At 39.6% G+C, this 15,697-nt stretch overlaps 1 protein-coding gene across 1 annotated transcript in view; it reads right to left on the bottom strand.

The window, feature by feature from the left end:
• The window catches only part of EIF2B3 (eukaryotic translation initiation factor 2B subunit gamma), a 103,640-nt gene that overhangs the window by 86,352 nt on the left and 1,591 nt on the right, over positions 1–15,697 (bottom strand). The window contains exon 3 of the mRNA XM_074908142.1: positions 14,067–14,206. Within this exon, the coding sequence (XP_074764243.1) occupies positions 14,067–14,206 (140 nt within the window). The remainder of the gene's footprint in view (positions 1–14,066; positions 14,207–15,697) is intronic.

Raw genomic sequence — 15,697 nt, 5'->3', positions numbered from 1 at the left:
ATGTCAACAATTATATTAAACCCAGCACAATATGGAAAAACTACACAAAAACAAGACCAAAAAGCAGAATGTTTCAAGAACTCAGTTCAAGACAACCGATTTAAAAATAGAAAACATGTTTTCAATGAAACTAATTCATACCACAGATCAAAAGATGGATGCAATTATATGGTGTCATATACCAGCATAAATAAAAAGCCTTGGACTTTCTCACACCCTGCATACAAAGGCAACGCTAAAAACTCTTTTATATTCAGCAATAATTGCTGGATCCCTTCTGTTCAAACAGGAGATAGGAAGGTTACCACAGACAGCTGGCATCAGAAGATGAATTTTTAGTGGTATTCACTATGCTTTTTCTATCAAGTATAGACAAGGGCAGGACCTCGTAGCTTAAACTGCTGATGGCCTCAAAAACTGTAGTCTAGAAAATGAGAAAACATGTGTTGCAAGGAAATGTCTAATTTGAACAAAATAGCCTCAAGAGAAAGAGGAAAACAAATGTCAGATTGCATTATAAACAGAAAAGCAGCAAAATATCCACAAGCAGTAGAATCAGGTCCTCACAGAACTGAAGACAGGCAAAATATTTAAGTTAAACGCTAAAAGTTTCCAATTGCACAGTATTATGGCTGAGACTTTGACAGGAAAAGAAAAAAAATTGAGATTAGATGGACTCTGTTCCTACACTCAGCCTAAATTAACACATGCACAGAGAACTTTGCATCACTTCCTGCAGTGTCACCATACAACAAGGGAGAGAGGAACAAGTTATAATTACTGCTGGAATGAAGACTGAGTTTTACACACAATAGCCTGGAACTTCACCCACATGTTGTATTAACAGTGGGGTTTGTGTGTAATGCTTTTATTATTCTAAAGAGTGAAAAGGGAAAGAACAGTTTGGCTGTGGGCAAGCGTTTTGATTGCTTGTTAGCATGCTCCAGGCAAAGTCAAAGTTACCTCCTAGCAATTGCATTACTCACCACTCTTCAGATCAGAAACTTACATCCAAGGCTTTAGAGAATCCCTTTTTATCTCAGTCTCCATTAAAAGTCCTCCAGTTTCTACACCTGTGACCTCTTTGAAGCTCTATGACTGCTGCTGTAACTGGAGCAGGGAACCTCATTTATTTTTTGATGTCGGTAGGATCTTGTTAGCTACCAACTGAAATGGCTGCCTTTGGCTGGGAATTCCCACTCTGCTTTTGTAATGTCCTTGATAGCAAGATCCAGGAGAAAATCATGATTTAGTACTTTGTTAGCAGAATGAAGCATTTACCTACTATGCACTCACCCTGCAGCAGCAAGTTTGCTGTAGACCAACACCTTCATAACTCTTATAATGATAGAGGGCAGTGGAGGCACAGGATGTCCCTCAATCTGAAATCCAGCAGCAACCTCTCCTCACTAAAAGATGGAAGAAACTTTTTTTTTTTTTTGAAAGTCAGTGTGTAATGTGAAAGAGGCTTCTTTTTTCTTCTTAAAAAAAAACAAAACCAAAACCAGAAAGGTCTTATGTGGGAGCCAAGGGAGTCTCTTCTAATTTCTTGGACAGCCCTGAATTCATCAGGTGAGGATATCTTAAGGCAGTGTGAATGCCTCCACATACGTAACCTGTCAGCATCACTGTTTATCTTCTCAAAGAAAGCTGCAAGAAAGATGCCAGAAGCTGGGGAGGAGACTTAACCCCGGTCCCATCATATGGCTCATTCTATGTATTGTATCAGATGGGATCATACAACAAAAACACCATTTTAGGTTATCTTTGTATCTCAAGAACTACTATCCAAAATCAATATTTCATAATTTACATACATATAAGCTAGGAACAGGAAAGATATTCAAGCCCAGAAGGCATCCTGTCTCCTCCCAGGAGGAAGTCTCGTTACCTATTGCTCAAACTGACATGTGGGGTGGAAAGGGGTAATTTACAGTTATCAGCAACCAAAAGCAGAAGTTTAGAGATGAACACAAGTTCATAAGCTTATTAAGAATGTTTTCAAAGGACATTGGTATTATGACACTTACTGAACTGTAAAACTCCTAGTCTGGAACATAAGCTTTGCGATCCACCTTTTTCTTTGGCTCCAGCTAATGCACTTTCATCCTACTTACACAATACTCCAAAAATCATTTTCCCAGCTTCCTCCTCCAACCACATCACCATCTTCACTGGTTTCATTTTCTGTCACATCAAGCACAAGTTGTTTACTCTCCTTTTAATAGTCTATCCCGTCCACTCACTTTACATCAATAAAGGATGCCAGCTCTATCACTTATTTGTATCTTCTAAAGGGTGTGGCTTTAGGCTCTACTATCTTTTTAATAAAAGAAATCTGTTACCCTTACACTTAGAGAAAACTGACAACTATAAAGCTATCAGTATGCTGGGGTACCAGACTGACACATACTACCCTTTCTTGCTAGGCTCTCTCCTTTGTCTGAGGTCAGGAGTCATCTCCTGCATTGATGTCCAGATTCTAAGCATGCCACAGAAGAGACTGTTTTTCCCACATCTAAAGGCATCCAGAAAGCATGCACTGTCACTCACGAGAACCATTACTGCTGAAGCTCAGGGGAGCACCCTGTAACCCAGGCCCTGAATTCACCAGTTCATGGAGGGTGAGCCTGGCAAGCGAAATTCTTCCCTGGCTCAACTGCACGAACAGATTCCTTCTTCACAGGCAGAACTTCAGAAACAATGGCTGTCTCCTTGTCACTCCTATTCCTGGAAGGCAGATTTCCAGGACTACCTGGACGGCAGCACTACCAGACCTGCTGTGCAGCTGATCTTGGACTCCGTCTCACATGAACAGAAAGGAGAACGCCACAGTTGGGCTCCAATCTCAACAGCAGCAGTGCAGCAGGCTTGCTGCCAAAGCCCAGAGCTCAAGCCCAGGCTTAGCACTTAATGTAAGCAGAGCCTTAGGCAGTCAGGTGCTGTAGTCATACAAACAATAATAATAAAAAGTAGTCCTAATGGAGCTCAACCGGCTCAACTTATTGAAGGGAAAGAAGGCCTTTGCCCACAGCCCACAATTACCTAAACAGCAGATCTCTCAGCAACACAACAAAAAGCAGGCATGAGTGGATTCAGTGGCTAGAAATCAGTGTTCAGCACAGCAATAAAAGGCAAAGTGGTTTAAGAGGGAGAACAAATATAATCTGGAATAAGATACCAACTGATACCATAGACTTCATCTACTACAATGTATGAATAAAGCCTTGCTATCTCTCAGAAACATATTCAGTAAATCATCCATAAGTTTTGAGGCTAACAGCCCTAATTACTGTGTGCAAATTCTCTTACAGACTGGAGGATCATAATGGTTTCTTGCAGTCTCAAAGCAGACTACAAATGAAAAACAAGACATATACAGCATATGTCCTCAGGAATCATTCTGCCATCCTGCAGTCAGCATAAGTGTGATCTTAAATTGAAAAGAGGGTGTGAAACTCTTCCCAAGGTCAAAGCAAGTCATTACACAAACCCCAGTTTCAATTCAGCTCCAACAGAAAACCCAAATGCCAATCTGCTCTGCAAAACACAGACTCTGTGAAACACAGCTCAATGGCATTGCTACCTTCTATCAGTCTGCACTGAGCCGTGTCCACTTGAGTGAAACCTGATTAGATTCATGCAAATGCTGTTTTTTTCCCCCTGTAAAAACTAATCATGCTATGTTAAATAAAAACACTCTTTTGAACCACAGATTCCTATGCTATCCTCCATGCAATACTATTTTCTCATCTAGCACCTCTCCAATTTTTCTAGTGATATTTGGTCTGCAGCAACTGCTGTTGTAAGAAAAACATGAAAATTTCAAGACCTCCACTGCTTTTCCCAGCACTATTAGTCTACATCCAGAATTTTCACCATCTTCCCAAAGGAGCTAACAGACTTTATACTACAGAAGAATGCCTTAATTTCCTTCAAGAAAATATGGGTACACAATTGTTTTTCCCTTTTCAACACAGAATCAAGGAAAATTAGATAACCTGTGTGGGTTTCCCAGTTAATGTAACATGACAAAAATGCATAATTAAACTCCAGGCATCTTAGAAGTCCATTGATCTTCACCATGGCTTTCACCGAATTAAACAGTAACAGAAAACCAGTGCTGAGCAAAGTCACAGCCTCTGGAATAGCCTGTGCTGTTCACAGCACCACTTTCCTATTTTCAGTGTTACACTACTGTACCAGGCTGCAGAAACAGACACAGAGAAAAGCCCTCTCTAGCATGGTAACTCCATGTTCGGCATCTACTCCCTCCCGTATTCCCCAATAACTAGAACTACTTAGGTTAACACATGAAATTGCATTTGCTCTAAACAATTCCATTTTCTCTTTCAAGGGATGAATGCTCACTGAGGAGTATCACCTGCAACAGGGTGTGACAGCTGTACAGACTACAATTGCCATGAAAAGCCCCAATCTCCTATGAGGGAAGGACTGTTAAGATCCAAACATGGGATAAATACACAAGTAGAAATTATGCAGGCTAGAAACAAAGTAAAAAGGCTGCAGACAGCAAGGAAGAAATGTTGTTCCAGAAACATATACATATAGCCTGTGAATGCCTTCTTGGAAGTATCACCCTACCTGACACCAGAGAGGCCTTGAGTCCCATGGGGAAATTACAAGAAAAAAAATTATTAAAACATCACACCAAATGGTGACTTAACATTCAAAACAAGGACATCATTGAGGAATACTGAACGGAGCCCTACACAACTACTCCTGCTTTGTGAAGTCCAGGGTGGACTTTTTCCCCACACACTTAAAACCTTACTCTCTTTGGAAATAAAGATGCACAAATTCCTTCCACTGAGGCTTTTCGTTTCTTTGAACATTCATCAAGGAATGACTTTTGAAAACTATAAACCTGAGTTTGACTTACTAATGTTAAAGGCTTCCTATGCCTAATAAAGCGATCTGATAATAAAGGATGTTTAACTCTTCATTGCCTTCATGTGTCCCTGAAAGTGCTGTTAAAGACAAAAAGTGCAAATGTTTTCTGAGATTAGTTTTACTAAAGCTTAATTTTCCCTCAACACATAACACACTATGTGATTTACATAAGACTGTAAACACTTTAAATAGAAAAAAAATGAAGGATGATTAAAAAAATGAACACTAACTTCTATACTCCCCAAAAAAAAGAAAACTAGTAGTAGTTCATGAAAACAGGAAAATATTTTTACCAGGATGCTTTTAAACAAATTATTTCAGCTATATACATGTGCAAAGAGCTTACTATGTCTGCAACTAGAATAGGTTGGTGTAATCCATCAGAAACCACATAGGGTCTAAATGAAAATATATACCGTAAGACAGGAGAAATGCTGACAATTAACTTCTGCATGGAAACAAGAGGTATTTGTTAACATAATGAGCACAGCCTTGAGATGCCAGGAGCGCGAAAAGGATAAGGACATGCAGTGGGAGATGCAACAATTAAAACTGACAGGCATCTCAGGTCTGTCAATGACTCTTGCTGCAAAACACCTAAGGTTTTGCCTGCGTGTATAATGGCAGGCATGCTCTTTAGCCAACAACGTGCAAATGCCTTAATAACCATTCTTGATCCTAACCTTCAGAGCTAATTGCCTCATTCAAACTTCTGGTGTTTTAGCCCTGATCCATAGTAAACCCTGGCAGCAAAATAATTAATTTAATTATCTACATTCTTCTAAAGCTGAGTAACTTTTTAAAAAAGCCAACAAAAAACCCCCAACAACCAACAACTGTTAAATCCTCTAACTCTTACCCTGCCAGGAAAAATAAAGATCAGAGCAAAGTCCTGAACACATTCATCAAGCACACAGTCAGGCAGTGCGCTATCATTCCCCCCAGCAACATAGCCAGCCTGAGCACCTGCCAGTATAGCTGCTTTCTACTAAGACAATCAGCTGTGCTTTGGGAATGGGACTTGGGCATGCAACCAATAATAAATTTTGCCTAGTGCCTCAGTGGTAGCCAGCTTTCAATCAGAGGTAGAGAAGGAAACAAGATGCTACATACCGTGCGAGCTGCCATCTGATATTATACATTTGTTTTTCCCATGCAAGACTAACATTGTGAAAGGCAGAATCAGAAAAACTGCAACTTTTATGTGTATTTTAGACACTCAAGTGAACAGTATTTTCTGTCAGGTCTGCTGGAAAAAGCTGATTAATTTCTTTTTACTATTTTAAAATAGATGAACAGAATATTTAGTTAAGTCTTGCTCATAGATAGAGAGACCTTGTCTCTTACAAATGAATTTAATATGGTTTTATTTCCACTGACAGTACAAAAAATACATAACTATATGTTATAGAGACTTAAGTTTTTCTTTCCATGCTCACCAAACTCTGCTCAGCTGTACCAAAAGGATTCAGATTCCACCTTCCAGCCGTTACAGCAAGCTTACTTACATCATGTGTTTGGAAAGGAGATTTTTCAACAGAGGAAGTGAAGCGCTTAGCCATGCCGTCCAAGACTCCACGGATCAGTGACCCTCAGCAGCACACAGACCACCACCGTGACATCACACTTTCCACAACATGGCTCCCAAAGATGCACATACCAAGTGAATCTGGAGTTTCAATCTTTGTTTATTTGTTCAAAGAAAGTTGTTTTTCTTCTTCATTTTGGTAGCTTTTTAGGGTTTGTTTTGCTTTGCTTTTTAAAGAGCTGTATTACTTTCAAATCTTACTATTTGAAAGTGAGAAAACCAGGTGGACCACCTGAGATGAAACATTTCACATGCAAGCACTCACCAGTGATAGCAGCAGAAGACATGCTGATTAATTCACACCATATTAGTCAGGGCTTCCATTAACACAACTAAGGGCCCATCAAGGAAGGAAAATGTGAAATTGTTCCATTGCTGTTACTCTGCTGGAACACCACATTTTAATCACTGTCTGGAGTATAGTTGAGTGACACAAGGGAGAGAAATGCTTAGCAGAAGATGAAAATAATACAGACTCAGTGAAGACAAATGCTTGATCCAGGCACACCCAATCCACCTCCTGCTTTAGCCTGAAACACAGATTCATGATTTAACCAGGTTTCTCAACCTGCTGCCTGGAGAGGCCTCAGGCTGGGAGGTGGCGCCAGACAGCAGCTGCGTAGGTCTGGTAAAATTTGGCACAGGAAACAAGATGGTCAAATATTAGAGAAGCCTACATTTCAGAGAAACTAATTTGTAAACTACAGTGACACCTCTGCTGCCCTTTTTCTTTTTTTTTTCATCAACAATCTAAAACCCACAAAAAGATCTGCAGCAGTTTGATGAATGGTACAAGCAGGTAACAGAAACACAGTTCTGAAAGGGGTTTCCTGAGTCAGAGTTTAGCCTCCTGCTATTCCAGGTATGACATTCTTAGTTTATTCTAAAATACCCAAACCAATCAACAAACAATAAAGCCACAACAGAAAATCAGCTTCTCACTCTAGTGTAAAGTTAGGGTATTTTTGTCTTGATTACTCCTTCTGGAAGACTATTTCACAATTCTATTCTGCTCTGATTAAAACTTTTTTGTAATTTTCAGCCTATGTTTTCTCATAGCAAATTAAAAGCCAACTATATTCCACTCTGAATATTTTATCTCCTTTTCTAGTGTTTGTTCTCCATTTGATGCATTTGAGTTCCACAGCTGCATAGTATTCCAGACTCAAAAAAACCCCCCCAAACCTTTCCATTGCCTTAAGGGATAGCGTTATTTCTTATTTCTACCATAAAAAAATACTTTACCTAATACATTCTAGCCTTGCATTTCCCTTTCCTTCCTCCATCAGAGTGGCTGCTCACCATCACCTTATTTCAACTAGTACATTCTCAGACATTGCAATTAACTCTTGGGCTCCTAAATCCTATTACAAATTCTTGTTACTAATCCCCAAAATCATGAGTTCTGTGTTACCAACACTATTACTGTGCTATAACATGGGAGGTAGGTCAGGGCACATATATTTTGCATACCGGTCCTGTACATCATCCAAAGGAGGTCTACTAAGCTGCAAGAGAAGGCCTCTAAGAACGGTAGGAGAAGTCAAATAAATTAAGACATAAATCTGGACTGAAGAAGTCAGAGCAACATACTGGAGGGAATAACCCCACTAAAAGCCCTGATGGACAAACCAAAGACTGAAAAGAAGCCAAAAAGACAAACCAAAGACTTGAAAGAAGCGTGTCCACTAACACCAGCTACAGAGGAAAAGCCTCCCTAAGTGAGCCAGGAGATTTCATTAGATAACATTCTAAGAGACATCAAAATAAGTTAACATTTAAAAAGGCAGTCTTCTACCCATAATTATGAAAAAAAAAAAAAAAAATCACCACTGAAAGACGAGCTGCCTACAAAAAACAAAACTGCACCATCTCCTACCACAGCATGCAACAGACAGCACTCACATCTCTTCTCTTGCTAGAGAACATGTCGGGTATCACCACTGAAACTGTCAAGACTCTTACCAATTTCCTTGTTATTCAAATTGAACACATCTGAATGCTCCAGCCAGTGCTGCTTACTAATAAAAACCAGAAACAAGGACCAGTGATAGTTACCGAAGAGAAAACAATTTTACATGGTTTTAAAAAAAGAAACACCACACCTGTTAGAGGCCCCCTTCCACACTGCTCCAGGCAGTTAGCAAGCTTTGGATGCTAAATAAATAAAAACAGGAACATGGAAGTTATCAAATTACACCTTAGTACCTGCTCTGCCACACTTGTAATATCATCCTCAGTTTACAGCAGCATGCTGAACACACTCTTTTACTAAAAATGCCAAACACTGATCTCATTCAAAAATCCCTTAATCTTGAAGCACCACGTGTGAGGAAAATTAAAAACAAATCCAGAGCAAGTTTAGTGTTTTCTCATCATCTGTGGAAGAGGTATTCGAGCTGTTCATGCTCAGGGCTAGCTTAAGCCATCCTTACACCCAAACTATTCGCTCATTTGTCCCTAATGAAAATCTACCCTTTAGAGAATCTGACTCTCAAGAAAGCAAATTATTTCTTCCCCATTACAAATTCTACAGGCTCCTTAGCAAAGCACGCAAAGGCTGTGTGCCTCCCATGCCTGTAATGGATGAAACAGTGACAGGTAACAGCCCAAGTGACTGATGAAGTGGGAAAGGTATCTCAAGAGAGTAGAATCAGAAAGTGACAGGAAAGAAATGGATGTGGAAAATGAGATTCCATGAAGGGAGAGAGTTTGATTTACATTTCATACAAAAATAATTGTTTACACCTATGCTAATTTTTTTTTAAATTTCAAGCACTCCCTGATAGGTCAAGAATATTCTCTAATGCAAATAATAGATTAAGACAATAGCAACATGGCTCCAACCAAAGCAGGAGACTAAAACATATGCCCCTTAGAGACAAAGGAAAGCATAGATTCTGCCCTAAAGAGCTCACAACCTGCTTTTACTAAAGTACATTAGACGAGGCAGTATTTACCTGTTACAGACTTAGAGAGAGCTGACTTTGTTATTTAATCTATAAAAATAATTTTCTGAAGTTTCAATGTAATTATTGACAATGATTCTTGAAAACAGACAACACACAGCAATATTTTAAAAGTCTGGCATAAAGACTGAATTCAATAAATTGCATGAGAGTACTGCTTTAACAGATTTGGAACCTAAGGATATAACTGCTCAATTCATTGCTTGTTACAATCCATCAAAGTTGCTTGGTTTATCATAGCTCTTTTTTGTCTTCAAAAGATTTAGTGAAAGATTTTTTTCACTACTTTGCACAGCTTTTCAAATGCTGACAGGCACGCAATCGAAGAAATCCATGGTAGAGCCTCTTTTTGTGTCCTGCAAGTCTTGCTGGACCTTTCTCACTTCCACACTCAATAACTCAAAAACTACTGAAGTTTTCACTAAGTGAATCACTCCAGAATTACTCTAGTATAATTGCCCATGTGAACAACTGAAAGAAAGTTTGGGCTAGAGAGCATTTAAAATAATAAAAATCTATCTTCCTGTAATGAATTTACACAGCTAGAGAAGCAGATGGTCATGTTCCAAAATACATTAAATTCCTCTATATACCATGCTCTTGCCAAGGCCCCATGTGGAATAGGGGAGCTCTCTTCACTCTTCATGACTAGGAAAGGTCATCAATCCAAACCTATAGGCATGGAGGGCTGGCTTGTTTCTCTGTTTAGGCTAGATCAGGAGGTGACAGAAATCTGTCTCACTAGCACAGATGACGAGGTGACAGAGACCTGTAAACAGCCCTGTGGTGGTAAAGCTGCAGTTTCAACAAGAGCATTATTATACCATCAACTGTGAGTCTACATTGTCTATGTTCTACCATTTCCCATCCTACATATAAAGGAGAAAAGAAATAAGCCTTTGCTGCTTCACTTTCATTTTCATATTTTGAAAAGCCATTCATTATCAGTCGTGCAAAAGATGAGCAGAAAACTAGGAACTTAAAAGGCCAAAAGAATAAAACAGACAGTGATATTAAAAGTATATCAAAAAAACCGAAGACTAGACAATAAAATGACAGCCATGGAAACTGCCATAAGGCACACAGACTATAGCAGGGTCCTGAAACCAGCAGCATTCTCGGGAAATGCTGGGTTTGTCCACAGGAGAGCAATTAAAGGATCTGATCAACAGTTGTCACAGAGTTCTGAAATTGTTTCTGTATTCCTGTGTAAACCAAAACATTTAAGAACTAAACAAGTAACTCCTATACCCATTTTTTGCTTTTTGACATCATTATAAGTGCTGGACTTAGTGGAAAACATTGATAAGTGTTATATTATCCAATCAAAAAATAATATGAATACAGGCAAAAAATATAATCCCTATCAGTTTCTACTTCATATGCTGCAAAATGATTTTTCAGTTACTTACACCTAGACCAATGCATTCCCAAATTTGGGGCCTTTTTAAAGTTATAATCTCGCACACACTGAAAAAAACCACAACGCTCACAATTCAGAAACTGGATTGTGGCTCTACTGAAGTTTCTATTTTGGTAGTTTCCATTTAAAACAGCTTCAAATCATACTTAATCTCTTGTCCTGCTGGCTTTTTCAAGGTGGGGAAACAGAGTATGCAGTGCACAAAGTATAGAAAGATGATCTTATGCATGAAACCATGAGATATTTGAGACAGACGTCCAGTTTCCAGTACCGTTACAAATCTCTTTAATGATCCTAGGTAAGTTACTTCACCGCATTAAGCCTCAGTTCTCGAGTTGTGAAGACAAACTGATTAATGGTGTTAGCTATTCAGATCCCAGAATTGAATGTTTAAATAAAAACAAGCAACACCACCCATCACACAAGTCAATTAAAGAACTACTTGTAAAGAACAGGCCAGACTGACACTCGGGCCTAGAAACCCAGCAAGTGGAACCTATGCAATCAAGTTCTCTGTCGTTCATTACTTCTCAAGCAGGTGCTTTTATGAATCAAGTTTAACATAATATCTTTATTGTGAGAAGGATACATTCAGACTTGCAATGAACATAAAAACCCTAATGAAGCTGCTACCTTGTCAATCAGGCATAGGCTGAGACAGCCAAAAATAACAGGAAGAGTTCCACTAGAGCAAAGAGCATGCATCTATCAACTCTTGAAGAAAATATGTCAGAAGAATCCAGTGTGTAGAGTGGGCGAACAGCAAACAAAACCTTGAACAGCCTTCCTTTGCTCTCATGAACTTCTGAACAACCAGGAAAGACTAAGACTGGTGGAGTCAGTTGCTTGTTAGCATGAACCAAGACAGTTTTACCTGGCCCCAAAACCACCAGCACCAAAAAGCAATAAAACAACAATGCAAACTACCTTCTCTCAGTCCTTACAGGCTTTGCAGGTATGTGTTCTCAGGCTACTAGTGAATACAATTCTGTAAATCTAATCTTGACATCTAATCTTTAAAGTATCAAGCTTCATTAACCAAGGTGCAACACAACAAAAAGGCCAGGAACTGCAGGCACAGCAAGCACCATCACTGTGCTGGTGGAACTCCCTCAGTCAAATGCTAGACAAGGCAGCAAGTCATGAGATTTTATGCTTTAGAGGAGTCCAACATTTATGCATCTCTCAGAATTTGTGATCAGCAGTTCAGCTACCCTTAGACATATTGCTTGCTGTGCATTTATAATCTTGGCTTTATTCCCTGTCACTTGCGTTGCGCACAACTGTGCCATGTTACCTTGTTTTTATTGAGCATACTTGCTCTTCTGTCTGTGGGCAATTAGCTCAATTTCCGACAACTAAGTTTCAGCAACCAGTTTAAACTTCTCATCAGACTTTTGGCATGGGTTGCAAAAACCCTGCCAGCAAACTATGGCCACAAGCAGCAGTTGTTTTCACCAGGGAAACTCATTCTTCAGCAAGATCCCTTTCCCACTACACCACAGACATAGCCAACATACAGCAGTTTTTCAGCTACCTCTGCTGTGGAGTTCTCTCACCTATATCACATGGGAGAGGGCATACCCTGTAAGAGGTGTACCAGTGGTATGTGCTTACTAGAGGAACGACTCCAAAATACACAGTACAGCGATCTGCTCAAGAACTTAGTACAGGCTTATTTCAAATAAGAGACCACTTTGTTCTCTCTGGCCAGGCAAGCAAGACATGGAATAAAAAGGGTAGAATCAGTTGCTGCCATTCATACACAGCTGACTGAAAAAGGTGTGTGTTTTTCAATGCTACCTCACATCTTCTCTAACCTTTTTTTTCTGAAAAATAAACAGAAGATCAACACTGCCGCCTCTGAAGACAGTCTATTTTCTTACCCCCACATGCTTTACTGTTGTCTGCAGGCTTCCCCCTAAGCAAACTTGCCTGGATTACCAAAGAGGGACACCCAGAGAGCAGGACTGATTGCTCTGATCAGGCAATAAACCTGTAAGGTCAGGGCCACAGTTTCCACTGCAGATATTTCCTTACTGCATGCACCTATTCAAAAAAAATACTGCCAAACTGAATTATGACAAAGGGCGATTCTTCACATGACAGAATCACTCAATTAAGTTAAATTGATTTTGCTGATTTTTCTTTTCCTTTTTATATCCTCTCTTCACCCTCTAAATTATTCTAGTCTGCATTAATCTCTTGCAGAATCTCTCGTTGTGCCACCTAGACACCCACATTTGCCTGAAAAGTTTCATCTTGTCTCAACCGGAGTCTTTCTCTTGGGAGTACACAGCCTATTATACTGCAGTTTATTACCTTCAAAAATAGCCTGAAGACAAAAAGACACCTCAGGACTTAAAACAGTTCATTGATGTCTTGTTGTAACCTTTATTTAAACAGCCAGTTTGGTTAAGATGGCCTAAACAGACAGGGAACAAATTCAAAAGATTAGGTGCATGACAATGACAAAAACAGAATTCCATCCCAGATCATGGTAAGAACGCCAAGCAGTATTTCTGCCTTACATGGGAGTGTTTTAATTGTGGAGCTGGAAATTAAAATTCTATAAACTGGCATTTTTATTAGAACAGCAGCCCTTTATCATATTCGGGCACTGTTTATCAAAAAGCTTACCATATGACCAAGCCAGCAAAAGCACAGGAAAAGCAGAAAACTGAAGACTGAAGCACAGAGCAAGACACTTGCCTGAGGGCGCAGGCAAGCCTGTGGCAGGGCCAAGAACTGAATATAAACTTCCTTATGTATCGTCATATTGCCTAAGCTAAGGCAACAATGAATATTTGTGCAGAACTACTTCCCAAGCACTACATGGACAACAGCTATCACCCATCATATCAAAAACTGTATAAACAAAGACACGATTCTAATTAACCAGAAAAGTTAGCCAGAAAGTTAACACTGACTAAGAAGCAGCCAGTGCTCAACCTGGATCTACTCCAGCCTTCCTAGCTGTCAATTATAGACATTCAGAGTCTTTGTTTGAGTTCCCCCATGAGGTGACCTTTACAAAATTCAGCTCTTCTGAAGATCAGGAAATTCAGTTACCCACAACATCATTACACAGGACAGCTCTTAAAGGACAATGAAAGAAAAAAATATTATAAACAAATATCTTTCAGTCAAGTTCAGTATAAGTCAGCAATACCTTAATTTTCTGGTGAATATGCCTCAGTGAATCTGCTGTACCCATGTCCATGTTGTCACTGATGCACACAAAATCCAGCTTCATTTTTGTGTCCAAGTTTAACATCTTTTGGATTTCCTTCCTTGTAATCACAATCACCTCTAAAACAGAGGAAAATGGGATGAGATCAAGCAGGGGAAAAAAATATTCATCACAAACAGGATTCACTCATTTCTTATTTACAAAGGCTGATGGAACTGTCAAAAGGCTTGAGTAGCAACACTGGGTTCTACAATAAACCAAGCTCTTTTGGCAATAGCAACTTTTGAAGAAAAGAATTAAAAACTCCTAATGAATATTGAAACTATTTCTGCTGCTTTGTGTGGGGTGGAGGTTGTTACTGAAAAGGACGCATGTATGTGAGTGGCATGAGTTAGCAAGACAGAACAGAAATATCTTCTATCGTTAGCGAGCGACTTCAAACCATATGTCCTCAAAGAGACCAATGAGACCCTGCATTATTGTCACCAACGCTTTAGAGCTTTGTCTTTTTTCCACCCTGACTCTGTATAACCCTCTGCGGACAACGCCACCAACCACAGCATTGCAATACAATGGCTAAACTATTTCTTAGCACCAGCTTGGCAAGAGAGTGGAGTAATATGTGAGCAACAAACTTATTCCATCCACAAAAAAAAAGGTAAATGCATATTTGAAGGATACCAACAGTAGCAAGAAAGGGTATCTTCCACAATGAAGAAAGTGAGAACAGAAGCTCTGCAAATAAAAGACTGAGAAAACAAAACTGCAATAAACCTTTTCTCTTGGCCTCAAGAACTGGAAGGAAAAGTCAAACCCTGAAGTTAAAATATTCCACCCTCCCGCCCTAAACCCTCGCCCCCAAACCCCAACAGTGTAACATTGTATTCCACACAGAATTAACAGAGAACTATGGGAAATAATACAGCCCTCAACCTAGGAAGCTCCTGTGGCAAGACACACACTAAGAATAAACCTGTATGAATCAAAACTGAGCTCATCTGAATCTGTTAACAGAAAAGAGGAAGGAAGTGTAAACATGAGAACTGTGTGTCAGTTTGGTACCAGAGATATGGGAGGGCTCCTCTCCCACTCCCATACCGGATGCCAACTTGGATTCAAAACAAGCTGAAGAATCTAGAGAAATGGATGGAAAGCACAACTTGAATTAGGGAAAGAAACAACCGATGGAGAAGGAACTGGTGTCAGGTGGAAGTTGTAAGCCCACACAGTTCAGCATGTATCTGGTGAGCTGGACAAAGGTCTCCTAAATATTAACAGAGATGAAACACTTGCAATTGGGATAAAAAGGACGCAGTGAATCAGCCTACTTACTAACATAAGCAAGTATGAGGAACTAAAGCCTCATGAATAAAAATTATGATCCAGGGAGATAATTCATGCCACTAACACAGAAATGCACATCTTGGTCAGGCAGCAAGAGAAGAGCAGGAAGGGGCCAGCTTGCTTACTGAAGCTGCATATACAACCCTGAACATCGAAATTCTCGTAGGGGAGAATAAGCTGAAGATCCATGTGTGAGATAGGAGGAATATCTGACCATAACACCACCTACTAGTAGTCAAGAGCATCAAGTAGAAATGGTTATTTCT

Source organism: Athene noctua, chromosome 5 (assembly GCF_965140245.1).
Source record: "Athene noctua chromosome 5, bAthNoc1.hap1.1, whole genome shotgun sequence".
NCBI lineage: Eukaryota > Metazoa > Chordata > Aves > Strigiformes > Strigidae > Athene > Athene noctua.
This window is presented reverse-complemented; position numbering and strand designations above follow the sequence as displayed.